Raw genomic sequence first — 22,308 nt, 5'->3', positions numbered from 1 at the left:
GCATGGGAGGATTTTGTGTCTAGCAAAATCGACTTCACAGATCCTGGATCTGAGTTTGAAGAGGAGAGACGCGAAAATATAGAGAGCCAGTTGGATACTTGGTGAGATAATTGGTGGCAGACATGGCTTGCTGACAGGTGGCCAAAGGAGCTGGAGGCGGACCTCATGAGACGGGTTTCCCGGGAGACAGCAACAAGCCGGTTTAGTTATTTGGTTAGTTATGGGGTGCCATTGATGGAGCTTTCATTGTTATATTACCCAACAGGCTACATAAGTCGCACTTTTGTAGCAAAGTATGTAGATAGAGATAAATTGATCTAGAAAGGGCAAACATTCCCAAACCGATCAGCCCACAGGGTCCCATCTGCGAGCCAGTTGAGATTGAAAGGAACCTGGGTCAATCACATAAGTATGTGCTCTATCCGCTAGTTCATGGCTGCTCGATCGGCTTGATTCCATGGGTACGATTCACCTCACCACTGTAGACGCTGTAATAGATCTTGGTGGCATTTACACGAGCGTCGAAGTATGAATAGTTTTGTACACACAACAGCCTCTCTTCCGAATATTCCATAACCGGCCTATAGCGCGTATCTAAACTCACGGTTCACCAAATCCGTCTGATCTAAGAACTCGTGGTTCTCCTCCAATTTCCACTCTTCAGCCCTGGCATTTTTCTCCTCAACCCTCAACCGGTTCCTCCTCACAAACAGCCATCGCATCAGCACAAGATCACACGTGATTAGAAAGTACAGAATCACAATCGACACCTTCGCCGGTAGATACCTTGGTGAATCTCTCGCCTGGAATGTCTGGGGGCTGATGATGTTTCCAATGGTGTACGCCATGGTACCAATGACAGACACGGTCACCTTCTTCGTTGAGCCAGCTACATTAGATGCTTGGAGTCCAAGGATGGTTGTCCAGCCGATGGGTATGCCACCGGACAGATAGTAGCCAATGAGGGCAGGGACCTTGTTCGTCGTGGCCATCAGTATCGCGCCGATTATGGCGGGGATATGAATGGCGATACAGGCATAGAGTCTTTGTTCTGTCTTCATGGCGATCCAAGTGCCACCGACCAAAGCCACAATCTCGTACGCTCCTAGCGGCGTCACAAGTAGAAGCGATTCTTTCGACGTGTAGCCCATGCCTTTCACAAGGATATTTCCGAATGAAGTTGCAATTGAGTTGGGGATGTTTGCTGCGAAGATCCAGAACGCATACAGCCAGGTCATCGGATCTGTGAGGGCTTCACGGAACTGATCCCACTTAAACGTCCGACTGCCAATACCCTGCTCGTTTCCACGGATCCGCTCGACATGCAAAGTCTTTTCTTCTGTCGTTAGGAAGCCTGCGAACTCAGGCGAATCAGGCATAACAAACCAGAAGCTGATGCCAATCAAGGCCGTAAGAAGACCCAGGAACAGGAAGATAATCTGCCATCCTTTAAGTGCTGCATTTGGATCGCTGCCAACATGATTCGCGACGCCGTAGGCGAAGTAGCCTCCGAACATTTGCGCGGCGCCGCATACCGAGAACCAGATACCGACGCGGAAAGCTTGCTCGTTTCGCGTGTACCACTGCGACGTGAAGATGACCCAGGCTGGGACGACAGCAGCTTCTGCCGCTCCTAGAAGGAACCGACATGCGAGAAGCGAGGCATATGACTTGCATGCTGCGAGGGAGGCGAGGACGGTTCCCCAGATGGTAACATTGACAGCGACGTACTTGGCAAGCGGGAAGAGCTGTATAAGACGGATTGTTGGGAATTCAAATGCAAGTTGACTACATGGTACGTTAGCGTTTAGTATTGTTGATAATTGACGAAGAGACGCACCCAAAGAAGAAAATCGAGGCCACCCAGTTAAACTGGTTTCCATGCAATCCCGTATCCTTGATGATACCTGTGACGCTTGCGTACGAGATGGCAGTCTTGTCAATGTATTGGAGGAAGTAAACAATGCAAATCAGCGGCATGATGTGAAGATCGATTTTCCGTAGTAGCCGCTTGTTCGTCTCCGCATCTACTGGTCGTCGAACGCCTCCGGTTTCTTTGAGTAAGTTGAGCGCTGCATCCGCACCGGACTTAGGTGTGATTGGAGCTTGTGGCTGAGACGTCGATACATGCACCTCTTTGCTATCGTCCAAAGGTGCCCCATCGCGTACGTGCTGCGATGGCGTGGCTGAAGTATCGGCCATAGTGGGATTTGGCGTAAGGAAGCTCGAAGGAACAGCTACCGAGCAGAGCTTAATATTGGGCCCTACAGGTGCTTATAATATACCCTCATGCATCCCTCCTATGACAAGGTGAGCCAGGTACCCGGTCTTATCAATGGTGTCATCCTAGGAACTTCATGACTTTCCACCACAATCCTACACTTGACCTTCAACAGCAGCTTTACGCGAAGCATCTCTAAATGCCCCGGTTTTCCTGTGCTTGCCATCGGCGGACGACCTGGATACGAGCACTGCGTGAAAATATTGGCACTGTGGTTCGTTCTGAGTGCTATCGTTGGGAGCACGCCATAGTATGCCAGTCTTCGGTTATCACACGTTACTGTTTCTAGCCTAGGGGCACCCATAAGCATGAAGCACGACTACTGTGAATGTTATATCATCACAAGGATGGTATGAAAGATACCACCTTGTCGATGGGTTTCCAGAGGATCGTGGGGTGGTGTCTGGTTTGCTTGATCGGCAGCTAAAGCGCTAGGTGCCACTCCACTTGGGTGATCACTATCACGACATAGTGTGGAAGACTAGGCTCCAGGTGCAACAGCCGCCTAAGCTTGAGTAACCGTCTATAATGATATGCGAGATAGCTTCAAGTGCACGCAAGCCAGCACGATGCAAGGTATGTACGAACGCAATGAGACCCGAGTAGCCATATGTTGGGCAGCCAGGTCAATTAAACGCTCACGAGGTCGTTCTTGGAACATTCTTAGAGGGCTTATATCGAAGTTGGATCGGTTCGAATAAGCGTGACAAATTGGTTCCTGTGCGATTGAAGGATGAGCTTCAAACTCCGGTCCAGCATAAAGCGCAATATAAGATGCTGTAGGGCTTTGTATGAATGCCTTCTTCTACGCGTACTGTGAAGGCAGGCCTAAACTATGCTAAAAGCCTGCCCATTACATCTCGATTGGAACGCCGCCTGATCGCCGAGACAGATGTAAGCGGGCATGAGCATATCGTAGGTCGTTATATGTTGCTGTGCCGCGAGTGCTAGAACTCGCAATTGAGGATGAAGAGAAAGACGGAGCTGTTCAAGCAGAGAATTTCGCGAGGATCGCGCGTGCACGTGTCCCGCTAAACCCTCTTCGTTCGAACCTCAATCCATGGATATCACCACTATCTGGCGCCCATCTGGAACTCGACAAAACAGAATCATGGAGTTCCTCGCCGCTCTAACAATCCACGCACTTCGATCATGATCGCTCTACTTGTTCAACTATGCCTCGTCCATCCTGTCGTCTCTTCCGCCTACCGACCAGCCGTCCGCGCCGCCACCGTTTACTCACCATGTTCCTAGCTCTCTTCACAATCCTGACATTTATAACTCCCTTCTACATCATCTATAAACCGCCACACCTGCTCATCCGGTACTTCCAACGCCGTTGGCCAGATGTTCTATGGCACGTGCCCACGCACGAGAAGGTTGTCGCGTTGACCATCGATGACGCCCCATCAACGCACACGCAGGACATTATCCAAGTGCTAAAAGAGAATAACGCGACCGCAACTTTCTTTGTTATAGGCAGCCAGGTGCGCGGACGAGAAGATGCCCTAGAAGATGTAGTAAGAGCAGGACACGAACTGGGTAATCATGCTATGCACGATGAACCGTCACGGTCTCTGCGTCCTGAGACGCTGGCTTTGGAACTGCGCGAGGTCGAAGGATACATCAACGGCACCTATACGAAGTTGGATTTACCACGTCCTCGGCGGCGATATTTTCGCCCCGGTTCTGGATTCTTCAGTACGCGGATGCGGTTGCAGATTCAAGAGCTGGGCTATCGACTCGTGTTGGGCAGTGTGTATCCGCATGACCCGCAGATTTCGTATCCAGAGGTGAATGCACGGCATATTTTAAGTATGGTGCGCCCGGGGAGCATCATTATATGCCACGATCGCCGAAGCTGGACAGTGCCGATGTTGAAGAAAGTGCTACCGGAGCTGAGAAGGAGAGGTTATAGAGTTACAACCGTGACTGGATTGCTGGATGCTGCCGCGAAGAACAAGGCGAGATGAGGCTTGCAGATGCTTTAAGTTGTTCTGGATGGGATGTTGTCCGTACCTTATAGCACATGTTTCGCTTGTAATACGACGAAGATTCGTAAATATTGAACGCGGCGTTAGGATACACTTCATATACCCTCGAACGCGAAGAAATCAAAAGTATCATATCGAACATTCATTCCATTTCGCTACCATCTATACATCTAAAGTGCCTTCCTCAACGCACTCCTAAACGGGATAATCTGAATCTTGCTAATATCCCACACACCACTCTCGACATAGACGTCCTTCTTCACCCGCTCTACGACTTCCTCTCTTGTCTTCGCGCCGATAAGCATAGCCGAGCCCTTCATCTTGGGGGGATTCGTGTCGCCGGGTTGGATGGGCTCTTCGAGCATAGCGCCTATTGTTATGTATGCGTTAGCCACTACTAGCAACCTCGGTGTGAAAACAAGGGAACTGGGGACGTATGCAGAGGACGGGGAGTGAGAGGCAAGTTTGGGAGTCGTTCGTACCACCCCATAACCACAAATCGTCCCTATCGCTCTTCAAGCCCTCCAAATGCTTTGGTCGCACTGATATCCGCTTGTCCAAGGCGCCCGCAAAATCCGGGATTATGACGAGCCATTCTTGAAGCGGCACGCTGCTGGTTGCTGCCATAGTCCGACGGAAATGTGTTGGTAGGCTACGCGAAAGTCTGAGTGTGCTTGCGAGTAGTTTGATCGATGTCGAAGAGGTACGGATGAGAGGACGGAGAGCGAACATATGCTGCAGCGGTTGCTTATAAGAAGCAGGCAGGGCGTAGTGGGGTCGGAGAGGGGAGAACGCTTGGATTCCGGTAGTCGGCGCGCTGTAGGTACCTGATGTCAGCTCTTCGTTACGATTAGATTAGAAGATGCGGAGGCATACCTCGGAGCTACAATAGCAATTAATTAAGAGTTCCGGTGCGCTTGTGGGTCAACTCTTAGCCTTGTAGTTGCAAGGGCGCGTTGCGGTGTACTCGTAGGGCGCGTCTGCTTGTCTCGGAAATAGCCGCGGTTACGGAATCTTGAGATGCACGAATAGAAAGCGGAAGCACCAACACATGGAATTGGATATGAGCAGGTCAAATTCAGGTGTGAAGAAACATCAATTCGCTACATGAATCAAATCCAGATCAAATCTCATAAACTCACTCCCCCCCCCCCGCGGTAACCAACGCGTTCAAACGCGAAATCCTCCAACGCCAGAGCCCGAACATTACAAGACAAGACATTTACTTGTCTTACCGGCATCTAGTATGCATCCGTATAAACATCGTAATCATACATGTCCACCTAACCACTGCACATGACGCAGGACTCAGGGTTCTCTATTGAGCAGGCAAGCGCAGCATCGGCGTAGATATCTCCATCTCTTGCTTCGCTTTCATCTTCAGCATCTTCACCCTGCTTCATCTTAGAAAGCACTTCTTCGTCTGGCTTGCTAGCAGGGTCAGATGCGAGAACCTTGGGGCTGTCACCGTCTTCAATGTCAGCCTTGAATGGTTTGCTCGCGAGAGCATTCTCGGTAGGGCCAACCTTGCTCTCCGAGGCAGGAGGCGGGGTAGCGACAGGTGTAGGCACACCGTTCGATTCAAGACCACCATTAGGCGTCTTTGTTGCGTACATCGGCCTTGGGGCTGAAGATGGAGTTTGCGATGCAGTGACGGGTGAGTTTTGGAATCCAGGCTGCTTCCTCACTTTGGGGAGGGCTTTGGCAATGTTCGTATCCTCAACCATGAGAGCTTCTTGATCAACGGTAAACTGGATGGGGGCAGACGCGGCCATAGTACGAAGGTAGTACATGCCCGTCTTGAGACCAAGCTTCCATCCTGCGAAGTGCATCGAGGTGATCTTGCCCATGGTAGGCTCCTTCATGTGGATGTTAAGAGACTGAGACTGGTCGATGAAAGCTCCACGGTCAGCGGCCATCTGGATGATAGTTCGCTGTGAGATCTCCCAGACAGTCTTGTATAGGGTCTTCGTCTCTTCGGGGATGTTGGGAATCCTTGCAATGGAGCCACCCTCGGCGATGATACGATTCTTCATGTTCTCGGACCACAAGCCCATGTCGACCAGGTCCTTGAGCAGCCATGGGTTGACAACCTGGAACTCACCGGCAAGTACTCGGCGGGAGTAGATGTTCGAAGTGTATGGCTCAAAGCACTCGTTGTTGCCTAAGATCTGGGAGGTGGACGCAGTGGGCATGGGTGCGATAAGTAGAGAGTTGCGAACACCGTGCTGCGCAATCTTCTCTTTCAGCGAGGCCCAGTCCCACAGATCGGTAGGGGTGACGTTCCACATGTCGTATTGGAGGATACCTTGAGACACAGGCGAGCCTTCATATGTCTGATACGGGCCGAGCTCCTTTGCGATGTCGCAGGAGGAGGTGAGGGCCGCATGGTAGATTGTCTCGAAGATTTGGATGTTAAGCTTCTTAGCCTCTGGAGACTCGAATGGCAGGCGCAGAGCAAGGAAGGCATCAGCAAGACCCTGCACACCCATACCAATAGGACGGTGACGGAAGTTGCTGCGACGTGCCTCCTCGACAGGGTAGTGGTTAACCTCGATGATCTTGTTCAGGTTACGGGTAACGACCTGGGTGACTTCGTGTAGCTTCTCGAAGTCAAACTCACCACGCTTGTAATCTACAAAGGATGGGAGGGCGAGGGAGGCCAAATTACACACAGCAACCTCATCGGGAGCGGTGTACTCTACGATCTCAGTGCAAAGGTTGGAGCTTCGAATTGTACCGAGGTTCTTCTGGTTGCTCTTGCGATTGCAGGCATCTTTGTAGAGCATGAAAGGATTACCAGTCTCTGTCTGGGCCTCGAGAATGGCATACCAGAGTTTCTGGGCACGCACCGTCTCGCGACCGCGACCCTCCTTCTCGTAGCGGTGATACAGCTCCTCAAACTCGTCACCGTAGACATCGGCGAGGCCAGGAGCCTCATTGGGGCACATCAACGTCCACTCGCCGTTCTCTTGGACACGCTTCATGAAGAGGTCAGGAATCCACAAGGCGTAGAAGAGATCGCGAGCGCGGACCTCTTCCTTGCCGTGGTTCTTGCGAAGGTCCAAGAAGCCGAAGACATCAGCGTGCCATGGCTCGAGGTAGATGGCAAAGGCACCTGGGCGCTTGTTGCCACCCTGGTCGACATAGCGAGCAGTGTTGTTGTAGACGCGGAGCATGGGAATGAGGCCGTTCGATGTGCCGTTTGTACCGCCAATGTAGGAGCCAGTGGCACGGATGCGGTGCACGTTGAGACCAATACCGCCAGCAGTCTTGGAGATCAAGGCACAGGTCTTGAGTGTGTCGTAAATGCCGTCGATGCTGTCCTCCTTCATGTCAATGAGGAAGCAGGACGACATCTGAGGGGATGGTGTGCCTGCGTTGAAGAGTGTGGGCGAGGCGTGTGTAAAGTACTTCTGCGACATGTAGTCGTATGTCTCAATGGCCTTCTCAATATTCTCGCCGTGGATGCCTACAGCTACACGCATAAGCATGTGCTGTGGGCGCTCGGCCACCTTGCCGTTTATGCGGAGGAGGTATGATCGCTCGAGCGTCTTGAAGCCGAAGAACTGGTAGTTGAAGTCGCGGTCATAGACAATGGCCGAGTTGAGCTCCTCGGCGTGGTCTTGCACGATCTTATAGACAGAGTCCGATATCATGGGTTGGCTCGTGCCGTTCTTGGGGTTGACATAACTGTACAGATCTTCTACGACGGCGGAGAACTGCTTCTTGGTCTGCTTGTGGAGATTCGACACGGCGATACGCGCGGCAAGGATGGCGTAGTCGGGATGCGTCGTGGTCATGTATGCGGCGGTCTCGGCGGCCTGTAAATTGTTAGTAGCTGAAGTGGGTTGGAACGCGTAGAAAGAGACTTACCAAGTCGTCCAGCTGGATGGTCGTCACGCCCTGGTACACGCCAGAGATGACCTTCATGGTGATGGCGGCCGGGTCGACATGGTCTGGATCGAGGCCATAACATAGCCTCGACACTCGTGCTGTGATCTTATCGAACTGCACGCGTTCCTTGCGTCCATCTGGAGTGCTTTGTTAGCCCTAGCGACGATATGCTGCACCAGGCAGAGATTGAGAGCAGCCCTGAAGAGGCGTTACATACCACGCTTGAAGACGAACATGTTGAATTAGTAAAGGAACTATGGGTATCTGGGTATATGAGGAATGGGTGAAGGGTGGAGAGAAATTGCCTGGAGGGGTTGGACGGTACACTTAAGTAGCGACGCGTCGAGAAAACAGTGCACGTTCTCGCGTAGCAGCGACGCGTTGCTTGGTCAGAAACGAGCGAGAAGCTAAAGTGGTTGCAAGGTAAGGTGTGCTTGGACCACCCATCGGCGAAATGCTGCACCGGCGCCCGAACTTTTTGCGGCCGAAGCCAAACCATCGCGTGCAGTTCGTTGATGTCGTGAAGCTATCCAGCCTATCGCTTTCTCTTTTCGCCTAATTTCCTAGATTCAATTACCTGCCATGGCGGGCGGACACATGAAATACCGCCACCTTAGCCGGTCGTCGTCGCATCGCCAGGCGCTCCTGCGAAACCTCGTCACGTCCCTCTTCAAGCACGAATCGATAGCAACAACATGGCACAAGGCCAAGGAGGCACAGCGCCTGGCGGAGAAGCTGGTCACATTAGGAAAGAAGAATACAGAAGCAACACGGCGGAGAGCGCACCAGATATTCTACGTAGGATGCACCGGTGTCCTGGCACTATCTCTACTGACGATCACTAGGAACCGAATGAAATGGTACCCAAGCTGTTCGGGCCCATAAGAGAGCGCTATGCGAGCAGACCCGGTGGTTATACACGTGTCCTCCGTATTGAGCCGATGAAGGAAGACCAGGCAGAATCAGCCATCCTGGAACTTGTCGACGGACCGAAGGATATGCGCTTCGCCCTCACCGCGAAGACTCTAGCGCGATTACCGGCCGATCGACAGTTCACACCAGGGGTAGCAAGTCACGTCAAGAAAGTTACGCAATTCCGCGAAGATGGCGTCGAGGATTTGCGGGAAATGGTCGAGCGAATGCGGGTGGAACAGGACAACGGAATCGACAATAGGATATTACCAGCGCCTAGGAAGGTTTATCCAGAGGAGAAGATGAAGAGAGACATGCACTACTTTGAGGACGTGGACAACTACAAGCTTCCCAATGCGCTGTCAAAGCGGAAGTCAGGGAGCAAGCAGGAGGAGCAGCAGCAGTTGGAGGTAGACATCGTAAACGAGGAACCCAGCAAGCAGCTGGCATGAGCCCAGTGCCATTATCATGTACCATACCAATGTTCACATACGACGTACTATACCCAACCGCTTCCTTGAAGCTTACATGGAGCACAATCATCTCTTAGTTACCTTTACTTGAATAGTCGACGACGATCATTGCAAAACTCTCTCACCTCCAACTTAGGCACGGCACCATGCGGCTATATATGAGCCAGATACCTGCAGCTTAACTCCAACCACCAACCACCAACTTCCGCTCGCCGTCCAAGCCACCATACTCATGGTATCTCAATCGACGATGACACCGAGCAGGCACAAGGACCATAAAGGTACTCGGCCTCGCATTTCGTGAGTGGTCATGCATAACATATACCACAATCCTGAACCTAACGCCAGACAGCGCCAAGGACCCGAAGCTCGCCACAATCCTCGTTGGACCAGCCGAAGAGAAGTTCGTCATACACGAAGAGCTTCTGACATACTATTCCGGGTTCTTCCGCGCAGCTTTGACCGGTCGCTTCAAAGAGGCTGAAGAGAAGACTGTGCATTTGAAGGACGACAATACCCACATCTTCGAATTTTTCGTGCACTGGCTCTATCATCAGCGCTTCCCCGTCGCAAATGACGCTGACGAGCTGTACAAATTGTGGAAAGGAGTCTCGAACAACAAAGAGGCGCAGACGAATAACCTCATTCGCCTTCACGTCTTCGGTGATACATACGACGTCCCCAAGCTGAAAGTGTCGACGATGACCACCCTCTGCAAATATGCTCTTAGACCCTGCAATGATGTCGCACTACCCAAGGCGCACATGGTTAGGTTTGCATTCGAAAATCTTCCGGAGGGTTCCCCACTTTGTACCTTTCTGGTCGACACATACTGCGACGAGGCGACCAAGTGCACCTGGACGGGTTTTGCTCAGGAGAATTGGCCGTCGGCATTCATATCGAGAGTTCTCTGCCAATACACCGAGTATGCGTTTGGCAAACGAAGCAAGAACGACTCTATCTGTTCGTGCGACTATCACAACCATAAGACGGATGAAGAGCGACGCTCTTGCCATGAACACTGGCGGCGGAGAAGGAAGCGTTAGAAACTTTACTTGGTGAGGCGTTCGCAGTGGCAAAGCTATGCTTCTGTGGTGGACTAGACTACAAGCTACATGACAGACTGTGATAGGGCTCGTCGCCTGATCGAGCGGGGGTTTCTGACTGAAGGGATGCAGGCGAAGCAACCGGAATTTGATTTTATGGCCATTACAAGTTTTCAATGGGTGGAATATACAAGATCCATCAACTGAGCTGACACTCTTCTGCCTTGGTGAAGAGGCTGTTCTGGGAGTTGACAACTACTGTCTTCTCGAGGACTGCACCAGCGGCTTGCTGGAAGGCTTGGTGGGCCGGATCACTGCCTACATAGTGATCCCGATCTCCATTCGAGTAAAATCGTGGCACGAAGGCGTGAGTGATTCCGTTCTGGTGCCGACAATTAGCCCGCATGAGTCAAAGTTTCTAATGAATAGCAAGAGCGAAAGTCCTCTTAATTTCTAACTTGACCTTGGAAGTCCCCATATAAAATCGCAACCTGTCCCGTTTGAGCCCACGTGAGGGGGATGCGAGCGCTAGCTTCGACCACATGGCCCAAGCTCCTCTAGCCGTGACGTACCTGACAGCAGCGCGACAGAATCACATCGAAGAGGCCGCAATTTCATCATGGCAATTTTAATTTCATCATGGGGAGCTTTGGCGGTGCACAGTCCAGACGCCTGCAAGGCAAGCAGGTCGGCTTGCCCTCTTTGAGCCGGCTGAAGCTGGATTCTCGCGCCATCTGTGGGGGCTTGGCGTTTTGACGTCACTGTTCGTCAGGTGCAGGCGGGAGTGCAGCTGCAAGTACAAAAGCGTCGAGCATTCCTTGTCTCCTGCCATCCACCACCTCGCACCAGTACTCCGAGTCAACCATCTAATCACACTCGTCCATCTCCAATTCCACATCTCCATCACAATGGCCAGCCTCCACTGTACGTACCCTCTTTGTTCACCACTGCGCGTTGGAACTGCCCGCGGACCTGTTGTCGTACAAGGCAATTGCGCCGTGTTTGGCAGCTCCAGCATCACAACAACGAGCTTTTGCTAACTCTGCATCTCTCAGACCTTCCCCCCGTTAAGCCGTCAGCCATTGCGCTCGGCACGGCCTTCAACCACGCCGTCTCGCTCGCCGTTCTCGGTCCCGTCTTCGGTGACGCATACCGCCGCGCACAGCAGGCCAACTCCAAGGAGGAGTACTTCCACACCAAGGAGGCTTCCACCGCTGCTGCCTCGTGGGGTAGCTCAATCCTCGGCTCTGCCGTCCAGGCCTACGGTGTCGGTGCTCTGATCAACGCCACTGGTACTCTTACCTACAAGGGCGCTGCTTACCTCGGCTCTTTGATCTTCTTCGCATCTGCTGCTCCCTCGGTACGTCATCATTTACAATAATGTTTGCCTGTTACCATTGATCTAACAGTCACCAGATTGTTTCCCAGGTCATCACTGAGAAGCGCCCGCTTGACACCATTGCCATTGGCGCCGTTGCCCGCGTCCTCGAGACCGTCGGCCTCAGCTTGTTCCTCACCTACTGGGGAACCCGCACCAACCCCTTCGACTAAGCGTCTCACCTGATAGCTAGTGAAGGAGTTTGGGATTCTCATCTTGGCGGCTTAGATTGAGTGTTTCAGTCACAGCGACGATGGAAACGACATGAACTAAGAATAGCCTTGATATGGCTTGCTTCTATTACGAATGTAACATTACCTCAATGAACTGTTCAAACTTCATTCGCCTGTTCTCCCTGCAACCTTGATGTCTCCATTGTTCGTGATGAAAAGTTTTCGCTATTGATTGTGTCACGACTATCAGTTGTGTGCCATTTAGTAACTTCCCGTCAGTGATGACGGAAATATTGCAACTTTGACGCAACGAAAGGCTCAGGAATGCTCCATCAACGAGTCTAAACAACATAATAGGCCGTAGAGATGTTGTGTATATCAACTATGAAGCGACGTGTACCTGATCGGCGCGGGGTCCCAACGTTAGCCTGTGCCTCTACACTTCTGTACCACTTCAAGGGTCTTACCATAGACCGTCCATCTTCATCACAGCTCCACTAATGCTCCGATTTTTTTTGGAAAAAGTTGTCCGATAGAAGAAAAAGTCATCGTGTTCGCAGCCCAGTTGGTTTCTAAATTTGTCACATTCGTGCAATTTGATAAGGTTGCATAGAGATTCTGCAGTGTCGCTTGTGTTTTGTTCTTTCCTCAAATCACGACACAAAACAGCATGCACTGTCGGCATATGGCCGGCTGATATACGAGATAGTGAACAAGGCTGAAACGAGCTGAAAAGCCTACGGGCCATAGACGTGGGGTCCAAAGTGGTATTGTTTTATCTGGCTCGGGCCTACCGTTTGCAGGATGACTGACCCATTCCTATATTCACATCATATCTCTTAAACATTGACCTCTGAACGCGCATAGATGTGGCGTAAATTCGAGGGACCTAGCTATACCGGCTTTTCGTCCGTGGACGAAGCTATGCATAATTGCACCACCGTGGATAACAAGGCTAGCACAAGAGCCGGATGCTGGACAGTTCTCAACTGTGTTCTGGCCGCCGCAAGCCCCCATCAACAAGCAAAATTCTCAGCGGCGGCTACAATTCTAGGCCTGGTATGCCATCATGCAGTGTAGATAATCCGATGCTGCAAGAAGCAGGAGCTGATCTTTTGTCTTAGCTGCCGACAGTACTTTGCCTTATATCAATATCGACCGACGAGCTTCTGCAGATTCATTGCCGCTTCCCCATACTAGCTTTATTGCTCTCACTGTCCAACCCTTCCACCATCTCCACAAGTTTATCCTCAGACCCGGTCAATATAAGACCTCTGCACGCAGAGCGTTCTTTGGGACTCAAAAAGCTTCTGTCGTACAGTGTTCGGCTACCCCTTGGCAACCAGCTTTCTCTCACGCTCTTGTATCATGATGTCATTCTACATGTGCTGGCTGCGGGTTGTGTCGCCCTTATCGCTTCCCAGACCTTGGTTCTCGGCGTGAGAGGCGTGGTTGTATTTGCATGCTGGACCTGGCACAACCCTTTCACCTGGTGGGCTGCAGGGGGAATTCTCCATCTCCTCCAAGCCCTCACATGGCGCCTCTGTCTTGGTCCGATCAAGCCTTCGTTAGTGGATCCATGGACGCGGTGGACGTCTTCCATCGCGAGTTGCAAGTCAGTCCTTGCAGTGCGGAGGCCGCGGATTGCAAGAGGCTTGGCTTTGTTCTTCCAGGTCACTGGACTCATGAACTATGTTTACGGTACTGTGATTCTATCCGGGATGATGTTAGTGAACCCATATATCGCACTGCGAACCGTTGCGGTTATCGGACTCTCGGGGTTGCTTGCGAAGCTTATTGCGATGTGGCTATTAACCATCTTTCCGGATATTGAAAGCCAATACATTGAAACACTGGAGAGCCACGAGGGACAGAAGCGGACGTCGTCGGAAGATTGCGATACTACTAGAATCATGATTGTAGATGGGGAATAAGAGCTATCTATACGGCACTTGTGTGATATTCCATTCTGGGTAAATAGTGTTGGAACATAATAAACATACATCAGTCCTTCCTCCGCCACGTCTTCCAAGCCTCGACAAAGCTCTTCCTGTCCCTCTCAGCCCCGCCTTCACCACCCAATCCATGTACCACATGACCAATGCTACCCAAATCCAGAAGCGGCACCATACTCGGCCGTCCATGCGCACACATGAAGGGGAAAACGCAACGCGACAACTCCTTAAGCAAGAGTTCACACTGGTCAAGACCGAGTTTGTCGTTGAACATGATCGCTGAACGACAGGCGCGCGAGTTGATGAGCCCTATGAGGCCTTGTGGGCACGTAGCTAAACGTCTGACCCAATCTGAGGCATCGGCATTCTCCGTGGAGGACAGAGAGAGATGCGGATCATCAGCGTACGTCCATACGCTGGAGCGAAGGAAAGAGAATAGGACTTGCGGGTCGGATTTGCAGCGCTCGGAGATACCTGGCGGGAGCGTTGTCACCGACAAGAGAGACTGAGTCTTGTCTGAAGTGCCAGGTCGTGTCGTGGTTGAGGACGAGGGCGATTTGACCACGTCATAGAGGATGCCCCATGCTGCGAAGCGTGCGGCGTGGGTTTCGAAGTGCATGCGTTCTTGAGGAGATATAGTGAACTGTATCGATCTCGCGAGTGTTACGGATGCGACTTGCGCTCTGTGGCCGAGTTTGGATTGGTAGCTTGAGCGCACGCTGGTTTCGGTTAAAGGAGTGCAGAGTTCTCTTAATAGAGATTCGACTTGGACGCGTTCATCTGCGGCGTGTTGGTCTACTAGGACCAAGAGCTCACCACCGTTTGGCTTTTGCCCTGGACTGGAAGTAGACGCGCCCTGCATTTTAATGAGGATGAACTTGTCGTCTACCTGTGCGATGACCTCGGCTTCTTGTAGACCCTGCTTCGATAGACGACTTGCACCAGTCGTTGTGGCTGCTTTATCCATGTCAAGGTGAGAGCATTGATGGCTTGCCCCTTCAAAGCCATTTCTCTCGAGGCTGACCTGTTGAATGCGTTGCTCGCTAGGTATGAATATCGGATTATCCCATGTTTGCAGCACACTATCCAGCCACGGTGTCTTCTTAGCGAGCGCTGTTGCGGGTCTTGATGTGAGCCGAATTGAAGTGTTGAGCTTCTGCGTGATCCCAAGTGTCGATGTAGCGGAGTGGGTTTTCGGTCTCGCGCGAGCATCTGGCATGACACAGCCTGTACGTGCATTCAATGTATACGTTTGTTTAGTCGAAGGGTCAGCCCACAAAATGGCATCATCCGGTTCGTCATCGTCGGCACAGGGCCCAATCGCTGCCTCAGACGGCTCCTCGCCGAGTGAACACGCATTGAACGCACCTCTAGGTACTGGCTCAACCTCGAAATTGGAGAAGCCTTCGGGTCTTGTTGGGAAGGCTGGACTCCGATCTACATCTTCACAGTCCAGTTGTGTTGCTGCACCTCTTCCAATAGTTGACTTCGACAGAGTGGGAAGGTTACTGAAGAAACTCGAATTTGCACTCTTAATCCGCGACCACTCGGCAAAGGCCCCATTTTGACGCTTTTCAGATGGCTCTCGTGATGTGACCGAGGTGGGTCGCTTCCATTTGCAAGTAGCTGAAGTCGTAGACTTAGGTATGGCCGTTGCTGAGCGGGTGGAACTTCGCGCTCCTGTTCGAGCTGTTGGGGCAACTTGATCTTCTGGTAGCAACAGGCTGCCGCCTTGGACAGACTCACTCGGAGCGGGAGACGCATGGCTGGGCTGGTTGCGGCTCTTGCGGGACAGTTTCGGCTGAAAATGATGGACAGATAGCCACTGCGTGACCATAGCACTCAAGACCTCGATAGCAGCCTGCAAGTTGGTTTCATCCCTTGTGAGCCGATCTTCTGAGAGCCTCGCTGCATGATCACTGTTGAGTGAGATTCGCAGGTGGAACATGGGATACCTATCGACATCCTTCCGCGATTTCAGCTGCCAATTGGTATACTCCCCGTTCTTGAATCGCTTGTCTGCTTGACGACGCACAGTTTCCAGATCGTCAACATCCACACCGTCCTCGACAGTACCAAAGCTAGAAAGAGCAAACAGTCGATTCACCACGTCGTAGAGCTCGTTCTGCCCGGACTCAGCAGACAGTGAACGGATGCCAAGAGAGATATACTGCACATTCTTACTTGGTGCTGGATCGAGAGAGATGGCGCCCTTTATGGAAAGAGCAGAGGTGGAGGCAGCGGCTGGCACCCAGGACGCCCACTCATCGATCGTAATATAGTTGGCCTGAGTCAGAAGGTTGAGCATGGAGGAAAGCTGGGCTGAGCGTGGCTTGTCAATGCCCTTGTTGTACGTCCTTGTGGCAACACTTGAGCTGGACGTATTGAAGTTGAGAAGCACTCTGTTGTCGCCATCTCGGATCTTCAAAGATATAACGCCTCCCCAGCCCAGTAGTAGACCTGTCACATGTCTCTTGAGGCTGTGCCACAATCGATCCACCTCCGCCTTTTGTTCCGTGACCATAGACCGCTGCTTGACCCGCACTGGAAGGTTCCCGAACAAGTTCCGGACCGTGACTCGGGTGCCATGCTTGCTGTGCACTTGTTGGTTCGTAGAAGCTGGCAATCGCCTCTCCGTGGCTTTGGAGTGCAGGAACGTAATCGAGTTATGCGAGCGATATTCATGGTGGCGCGAGGTGATGGTCATAAGAGACATTGCGGCGAGCGCGGCGAGGAAGGCACCATTGCGGCCGAGGAGAGTATCATGGGAGTAGTATTTGGAGGTGCCTGTACCTGTTGGTATCTGTGTGTACAAGGCGTAGCGAGAACATACAATGAAGCTTTCCTAAACCGCCTTCGTCTGTAAACTCGACTGGGGATATGCCCAAGCCATTGTCCTCAATCGTGCAGCCGCCACGCGCAAAGTCGACTGTAGCGTCGATGCTCGATGCTTTTGCGTCTAGAGAATTGCTCAACAGGCCCAGTATCACTCCAGTGAGCGACACAATAGCTGTCGAAGACTTGACCTGAGCGATGACCGCGTCGGGCAGGGGCAGTATGCTTCGTCCTCGAGCATTCGCACTGGTTGCTTCCTCGCACACGTCGTCTTCTTGTGTCATGACGCAGGCGTGGTTCTTCCATCCGTCCCCTCGTCAGTCGGCGACGCGCGTGTCATCATACCGGGGTAAAGAAATTCTCCGTGCGTTTATGAAGATGTGCAATCGGCCATCTGGAAGGTAGAAAGTGGAAACGCATCATCGCCTTGGCGGGCTGCAGGGCTGCGGGTGCGCCGGGAAAAGGGTCCAACCGGAGCTATACTTCGTACACCAACAGCTACATCCACCGCCCTTTCAACTTGGACAACAAACACACGACTACTCCCGAGCCTGCCTTCACCATACGCTGGGGCAATTCACAGCGTACAGCACACGTACTTCACTCCGCTGTGCTGCCTTCAGACAGCGAACACGTCATAGCGTGAGCAACTACAGCCAGTCGCCTGCGGGTTGGATATATTACCTTCAGCCGCCGTGTCATTGCCCAAGACATAGCACGTGGAATACATCTGGAGGCTCAGCGCGAATTAGCCCGGCGCTTGAAAAGCATGGCCACAGCCGAAGCTGCTGCGAGACCCCATGGTACGTCTTGGAAGTCCATATCTTCTGCGCACCACACCCACACCACCTAGATGACGCATGCTTGAAAGAAAATATGCTGATACGCACACCACTAGACCGGCCGTCGTCGCGCAAACGGCCCTTCGCGGGCTGGATGAAGCGCCTTGCAAATCTCAAACCCTCGTCGTCAGATTCGCCCAGCAAGAAGAGTGACACAACGGCGTCGACCAAGGTCAAGAAGTCGGCTGCGAAGAACAACCCATATCCCGAATCTGGCTTCAACACGAATGCGCCCGCCCGACGCTCCTTGTCGACTTCTGGCACGCCACGATCGAATGACAGCTACACGTCAGTCGAGGAGAGCACATTAGGCCAGCGCCAGGCCAAAAGCAACAAGTCAACAGCGCCCACCGTCGCGACGGTTCCAGAGACTGTGCGCTCAACGCGCTCCAAAGCCGAGACGGGCACCAGCAACTTCGTCAACGGAGGCAGCACCTTCTCGTCCCCCCACGGATCCGAGCACTCGCTCACCACGACGTTGACGACAATACAATCCACCGCACCTTCCAACATCCTCAATGGAGGCCAGAACAACGCAACCATCTCTGGTGCGTCGCCTGTACACTTCTCCCACCAATTCCCCACCTCGGCTCCGCCGTTGGCCATCCCTCCGCATCTTGCTCTCCCGCAGCAACAGCCAAATTCGTACCAAGGTGCAACGGCGAACAACATCCTCACGGACAACGCCTCCATCTTGACACTGGCCTCGTCGTCGAAGCGACGCCGCCGAAACTCGCTCGACACGAATGCATCTGTTCGGGCCCTCGCGCCGTCGTCACACTACGGGGGCAGCCGGGAGTCACTTCCCCTCAGCGTGCTGTCGGGTAATGCGGATGCCATATACTCTCCCTCCACCAGGCCCAGCAACGTCGGTGGCTTCGCGAATGCAGAGCGGGCGAGTGTATATTCCGCGTCTGGCGTAACTGCTCCCGTACTGCCCAGTGAGCGCAACAGCTACTATGCAAACAAACAGGCCACCGATGGACTCAGCATCCGTAGCGGACTCTTGGGTCATGGCCGCACTGATAGTATCAGCAGCATGCGAGCCACCCCCACCAGTCCTCTCGCAAGCCCACGGGATGCTGTCGCCCCAGGTAGGATCCGACAAAGTTCAGAATGGAAAGAGGCGAGAGAGGCAAGTGATGAGGACGACACGTCGGCGAGTCCCACCGTAACGGAGCAGGAGGACAAGGGAAAGGCGCAGAATGCATGTTTGAAGCCATGAAGGGATACTATGGCATGGAGCCCATAATTATGGCCCACACAAGACCACGGCCGGGCTGGGCCAACGCTTTGAGCAGCGACAGGCAGTTGGCGAAGTTGATGGCACGGCGTTGAATTTGAGATGGAACAGGTCATGGCATCGCCCTTTGGATTCTTCATCATATACCCTCGGCATCTGAATGAAGCCCTTTCACCTTTGTCTTCGTGTAAACAACTATTTCTGTGTGACGAGTCCCAGATTACTAAATGCGGAATACCCTATCGCATGGCTGACCTAGTACCACACGAGCTGCCCGAGTACTCTACTTACCAACCCATCCACCATTGACTTGGAAGTAACACTGCCACTTCCACTATAACTCCCGACTCGGGTTGTATCAGCGAGTTCATGTCACGCGCGATTCCGTAGTTTCTGAGTCACCATCATTTTCTCATTCGACTAGTAAGCAGCCAGGTAGATTAAGTGGTACGCCTTACATATCGGACGTTATCCACTTTGCAGGTATGACAACCATAATCAAACTGCATCAGATTCTCTGAAAACTAGTGCGCTCAATAAAGTATAGCACCGCATGGAGGATGGTACTGAGGCATGCAGTGTGCTCGCGAAGTAGGGCCTATGTCGACCTTCGAGCTCTCAGGAATGACTGAATTAACAATAAACGAATACAGACTTCTATATATGCTATCTAAAGCAAAAAGAACATAAAGCATTACTAAAACAGAATTTTAAACTGTATGACTTCAAGACTCCAGTCAAATGCAATCATCTGCACCAGGTCTTAGCCCCTGTTCCCGATTCTACCCAATGGCATCTATCCACGGAATGAAACAGCTCGCTTCACCTCGCCAGCAATCGCTTCTTCTCGCTTGTTTGGCGCGATTGCTTTGGCTTCCTGAATAGTGACTCCCTTCGGGACATCCTTCACATCCAATTCTTCGCACGAAGTGCTGGACTTATCCCAACCAACACTCTGAAGGGAACCCTCAGAATGGTAGTTGTACTTGCTGCCATCTGCTAGTGTGGCTCGTACGACGCCATTATACTTGCTGTCAAACTTACCCGAGACGGCCCATGCCTAATCAATAGTTAGCTAGAACCAGCGATAGCTCAACTAGGGCGTAGGAGCTTTGGAAATCCTCTTTCCAGCACGATGCGAAACTTTTCCTGTGATGTATCTTTGGCCGTACCTTCAATTGTAGTTTGAAGCATGATCCACGCCTTTTAATACCACGTTGATATCTCATTAGTGCGAATCTTCAAAATATAGGGGTTTTACGGTCCAGTAACCCTAACTACTCCCTGCTCGACGTGTACATTCTCTGTGATCCAACCTACAAGCCTGATTGGTGACGTAGAGTGACATAGGCTTCGATGTGGCATTTCTTGGGCCTGAAAAGACGTAGCAAGTGAGTAGAAGAAGTTATAAAACTCTTTGGGATTCATCCCAGCAAACCTAGATAAGGTGATATATAGCTATCGAAGAAACTGGAATAAAGAAGTAAGGAGCGTCAGCTGTCCAGTTTCATATGCGTCTGATGGTTTGTTACCAATCTGTATTGCTAGTGTTCAATCATGTAACTAAGCTTCTCGGCTTTGGCGTTCGGCCGGATGCAGTCAATACAGATGCGTTTTCACTCTTTAACTCCTTCATTATTCAGCTCCGCCGTGCTCTATGGTTGCGCTCTGGATGCCAACGATAGTCGCATTGAAACCCGATTATCACGGGGAATGGTTAGACCATGCATCCAATCCAGCCTATCCCCAATTTCCGACAACGTAGTGCTGAGCATCTGTGATGGCCTGAGCTGGTTTTCTTCAAGTAGCTATACGATTTGACCGAGAGCCAACTGAACTTAAAGTCCCCTTCTCTTCTCCTGGAGAGCACTTGCGGTTTGGCCTATGGTTTACTGGAAAGTGAGCATTATAAGAGAATCCATGGCTATTAGTAACTACTACTCGAATGATACAGTCTCTAACTGCCAATCTCCGCCTGCGGCCCCGCAAAATATGGAATGTCATTCGGCAGATCATACGGATCCCGCAACGAATATTGATAATAATCACTCGCTTTAAACACCTTCTTACTATTGACATCCAAAAGAGCCTCCCCTTCCGTGTGTTTGAACTTGATCCAATTCGCCTTGATTGACGCATTCGGCCCTGCCACTAGTGGATCAAATACCGTATCGTAATATGAATGCTCCACCAGCAAACTCGTGTGGCCTCTCGCATATGTCCCGTACGATGTGCAGTTGCGAAAGTAGTTGTTGTACATGTGGCACATCTCCAAATTATCGGCTGAAGGGTTTCGCGAATTTGTAGAGTTGAAAAAGTTGTCGTTGATGGTCACTTTAGCGGTTATGTTGGTTGTCCAGCCAATTCCCAGGGCTTTGTTGTGCTCGGAGAAAATGCAACTGGAGACAGTAATGTAACTGGAGTCGCGGCGTAAATCGATCAGGCCGTCGTTCATGCGTGCAAACTAGTGAAATTAGATAAATATTTTGGGAAGATTAGAACTAATGAAGCGTATGTACTTTCATGTGGTCGATCCAGATGTTGAATCCGGTGTCGACTTGTATCCCATCCCAGTCCTCACCCTTGCCCGGCCAGTCTTCTGGTATTCTTGTGTCCGAGACTTGCAGGTTGCGTAGAATAATGTTTCGCGTGCCTTTGACAGCGAAACCACCGCCGACTAGCCCAGAGTCCTTTCCAACGCCGATAATCGTCTTGTGACTTGCGATCGGGATTTCATATCCTCGTGTTTCAGACTTAATAAGTCCATTGACTCGAATGATGAGAGAGCCATTCCGGGAAGCGTAGTCCTTGAGTTCGTTCCAGGTGTTCGCGAAGACAGTGCGACCGCCCTTACCGCCGATTGTGCCGCCGTTGAGGGATGCGAAACCGTGAGCTGATTCGTCGCAGTGTTTGCATGTTGTGTTCTGCGAAGCTGCACCGGTTGCGAATAGAAGCGCGGTAGCGCTCTTTTTCCAGAGCATCTTAGAGACCTGAGATAGCGAACAATGCGATGAGAAACCGCTCAAGTATGCTCTGTCCTAGCGGGCCCTACTTGTTTTCTTATGTCATATGCAGTTCCCAATTATGATCAGATTGTGCCCCGAGGAGCTCTCCAACCCGCGTTAAAACAAGCCCAAGACATTGGCATGATACTATCATGCACTTCTTCGTATCTGAGATACTCACTACGCCCCCGGAAAATATTGTCCATGCCGAGCGATGGTGTTGTACACTGAAGTGAAAAATGTAGTCCACCAATTGCATGCGTTTGCCCACATA

The 22,308-nt window shown here is 51.7% G+C and overlaps 12 protein-coding genes across 12 annotated transcripts; 6 read left to right on the top strand and 6 right to left on the bottom strand.

Annotated features, from left to right (window-relative positions):
* Positions 1 to 461: 461 nt before the first annotated feature.
* On the bottom strand, positions 462 to 2,483 carry K460DRAFT_298113 (major facilitator superfamily transporter). Its single transcript, XM_040929755.1, has 2 exons — positions 1,841 to 2,483; positions 462 to 1,788 (listed from the first exon to the last, which is right to left on the bottom strand). The coding sequence occupies exons 1-2, from the start codon at positions 2,200 to 2,202 to the stop codon at positions 582 to 584; spliced, it is 1,569 nt and encodes a 522-aa protein (XP_040792144.1). The 5' UTR covers positions 2,203 to 2,483; the 3' UTR covers positions 462 to 581.
* An 881-nt stretch (positions 2,484 to 3,364) lies between these two features.
* Positions 3,365 to 4,676, top strand: K460DRAFT_360440 (carbohydrate esterase family 4 protein). Its single transcript, XM_040932271.1, has one exon. It carries the CDS (start codon positions 3,457 to 3,459, stop codon positions 4,252 to 4,254), a length of 798 nt encoding a protein of 265 aa, XP_040792143.1. The 5' UTR covers positions 3,365 to 3,456; the 3' UTR covers positions 4,255 to 4,676.
* Positions 4,446 to 4,902, bottom strand: K460DRAFT_274430 (uncharacterized protein; the record flags this gene model as incomplete). The annotated part of the gene is made up of 2 exons (XM_040927958.1): positions 4,446 to 4,645; positions 4,758 to 4,902. 2 exons carry the CDS (start codon positions 4,900 to 4,902, stop codon positions 4,446 to 4,448), a joined length of 345 nt encoding a protein of 114 aa, XP_040792142.1.
* A 457-nt stretch (positions 4,903 to 5,359) lies between these two features.
* K460DRAFT_298104 (uncharacterized protein) lies at positions 5,360 to 8,548 on the bottom strand. The gene is made up of 3 exons (XM_040929754.1): positions 8,390 to 8,548; positions 8,152 to 8,309; positions 5,360 to 8,099 (listed from the first exon to the last, which is right to left on the bottom strand). The coding sequence occupies exons 1-3, from the start codon at positions 8,406 to 8,408 to the stop codon at positions 5,559 to 5,561; spliced, it is 2,718 nt and encodes a 905-aa protein (XP_040792141.1). The 5' UTR covers positions 8,409 to 8,548; the 3' UTR covers positions 5,360 to 5,558.
* A 206-nt stretch (positions 8,549 to 8,754) lies between these two features.
* On the top strand, positions 8,755 to 9,536 carry K460DRAFT_274129 (ribosomal protein L17; the record flags this gene model as incomplete). Its single annotated transcript, XM_040927935.1, has 2 exons — positions 8,755 to 8,970; positions 9,018 to 9,536. The coding sequence occupies 2 exons, from the start codon at positions 8,755 to 8,757 to the stop codon at positions 9,534 to 9,536; spliced, it is 735 nt and encodes a 244-aa protein (XP_040792140.1).
* Positions 9,537 to 9,807: 271 nt separating this feature from the next.
* On the top strand, positions 9,808 to 10,603 carry K460DRAFT_399694 (uncharacterized protein; the record flags this gene model as incomplete). Its single annotated transcript, XM_040936249.1, has 2 exons — positions 9,808 to 9,857; positions 9,910 to 10,603. 2 exons carry the CDS (start codon positions 9,808 to 9,810, stop codon positions 10,601 to 10,603), a joined length of 744 nt encoding a protein of 247 aa, XP_040792139.1.
* Positions 10,595 to 11,151, bottom strand: K460DRAFT_360436 (uncharacterized protein). The gene has a single exon (XM_040932270.1). The coding sequence runs from the start codon at positions 11,007 to 11,009 to the stop codon at positions 10,803 to 10,805; it is 207 nt and encodes a 68-aa protein (XP_040792138.1). The 5' UTR covers positions 11,010 to 11,151; the 3' UTR covers positions 10,595 to 10,802.
* Positions 11,152 to 11,435: 284 nt separating this feature from the next.
* K460DRAFT_360434 (DUF1761-domain-containing protein) lies at positions 11,436 to 12,302 on the top strand. Its single transcript, XM_040932269.1, has 3 exons — positions 11,436 to 11,527; positions 11,659 to 11,963; positions 12,020 to 12,302. The coding sequence occupies exons 1-3, from the start codon at positions 11,512 to 11,514 to the stop codon at positions 12,152 to 12,154; spliced, it is 456 nt and encodes a 151-aa protein (XP_040792137.1). The 5' UTR covers positions 11,436 to 11,511; the 3' UTR covers positions 12,155 to 12,302.
* Positions 12,303 to 12,654: 352 nt separating this feature from the next.
* On the top strand, positions 12,655 to 14,123 carry K460DRAFT_119 (uncharacterized protein). Its single transcript, XM_040926611.1, has 2 exons — positions 12,655 to 13,213; positions 13,279 to 14,123. Exons 1-2 carry the CDS (start codon positions 13,022 to 13,024, stop codon positions 14,086 to 14,088), a joined length of 1,002 nt encoding a protein of 333 aa, XP_040792136.1. The 5' UTR covers positions 12,655 to 13,021; the 3' UTR covers positions 14,089 to 14,123.
* Positions 13,934 to 17,329, bottom strand: K460DRAFT_360433 (uncharacterized protein). The gene is made up of 2 exons (XM_040932268.1): positions 16,943 to 17,329; positions 13,934 to 16,896 (listed from the first exon to the last, which is right to left on the bottom strand). Exons 1-2 carry the CDS (start codon positions 17,226 to 17,228, stop codon positions 14,159 to 14,161), a joined length of 3,024 nt encoding a protein of 1,007 aa, XP_040792135.1. The 5' UTR covers positions 17,229 to 17,329; the 3' UTR covers positions 13,934 to 14,158.
* Positions 17,330 to 17,713: 384 nt separating this feature from the next.
* K460DRAFT_399690 (uncharacterized protein) lies at positions 17,714 to 19,011 on the top strand (the record flags this gene model as incomplete). Its single annotated transcript, XM_040936248.1, has 2 exons — positions 17,714 to 17,747; positions 17,843 to 19,011. The coding sequence occupies 2 exons, from the start codon at positions 17,714 to 17,716 to the stop codon at positions 19,009 to 19,011; spliced, it is 1,203 nt and encodes a 400-aa protein (XP_040792134.1).
* Positions 19,012 to 20,986: 1,975 nt separating this feature from the next.
* Positions 20,987 to 22,010, bottom strand: K460DRAFT_273422 (polysaccharide lyase family 1 protein; the record flags this gene model as incomplete). The annotated part of the gene is made up of 2 exons (XM_040927876.1): positions 20,987 to 21,493; positions 21,549 to 22,010. The coding sequence occupies 2 exons, from the start codon at positions 22,008 to 22,010 to the stop codon at positions 20,987 to 20,989; spliced, it is 969 nt and encodes a 322-aa protein (XP_040792133.1).
* Between the last annotated feature and the right edge of the window lie 298 nt (positions 22,011 to 22,308).

The sequence above is a fragment of the Cucurbitaria berberidis genome (assembly GCF_010015615.1).
Source record: "Cucurbitaria berberidis CBS 394.84 unplaced genomic scaffold K460scaffold_1, whole genome shotgun sequence".
NCBI classification, from domain to species: domain Eukaryota; kingdom Fungi; phylum Ascomycota; class Dothideomycetes; order Pleosporales; family Cucurbitariaceae; genus Cucurbitaria; species Cucurbitaria berberidis.
The sequence above is the reverse complement of the archived record's forward strand: the minus strand, read 5'-3'. Positions and strand labels throughout refer to the sequence as shown.

Bases quoted from the DNA above. Each gene is read 5' to 3' on its own strand.
- K460DRAFT_298113 (XM_040929755.1), bottom strand. From the start codon at position 2,202: ATGGCCGATACTTCAGCCACGCCATCGCAGCACGTACGCGATGGGGCA. The intron at 1,789-1,840 runs GTGCGTCTCTTC...CGTACCATGTAG, and splicing joins GCCTCGATTTTCTTCTTTGG to TCAACTTGCATTTGAATTCC.
- K460DRAFT_360440 (XM_040932271.1), top strand. From the start codon at position 3,457: ATGCCTCGTCCATCCTGTCGTCTCTTCCGCCTACCGACCAGCCGTCCG.
- K460DRAFT_298104 (XM_040929754.1), bottom strand. The intron at 8,100-8,151 runs GTAAGTCTCTTT...AACAATTTACAG, and splicing joins CCATCCAGCTGGACGACTTG to GCCGCCGAGACCGCCGCATA.
- K460DRAFT_360436 (XM_040932270.1), bottom strand. From the start codon at position 11,009: ATGCGGGCTAATTGTCGGCACCAGAACGGAATCACTCACGCCTTCGTG.
- K460DRAFT_360434 (XM_040932269.1), top strand. The intron at 11,964-12,019 runs GTACGTCATCAT...AACAGTCACCAG, and splicing joins TCGCATCTGCTGCTCCCTCG to ATTGTTTCCCAGGTCATCAC.
- K460DRAFT_119 (XM_040926611.1), top strand. From the start codon at position 13,022: ATGTGGCGTAAATTCGAGGGACCTAGCTATACCGGCTTTTCGTCCGTG. The intron at 13,214-13,278 runs GTATGCCATCAT...CTTTTGTCTTAG, and splicing joins CGGCTACAATTCTAGGCCTG to CTGCCGACAGTACTTTGCCT.
- K460DRAFT_360433 (XM_040932268.1), bottom strand. From the start codon at position 17,228: ATGACACAAGAAGACGACGTGTGCGAGGAAGCAACCAGTGCGAATGCT. The intron at 16,897-16,942 runs GTATGTTCTCGC...CAACAGGTACAG, and splicing joins CGGTTTAGGAAAGCTTCATT to GCACCTCCAAATACTACTCC.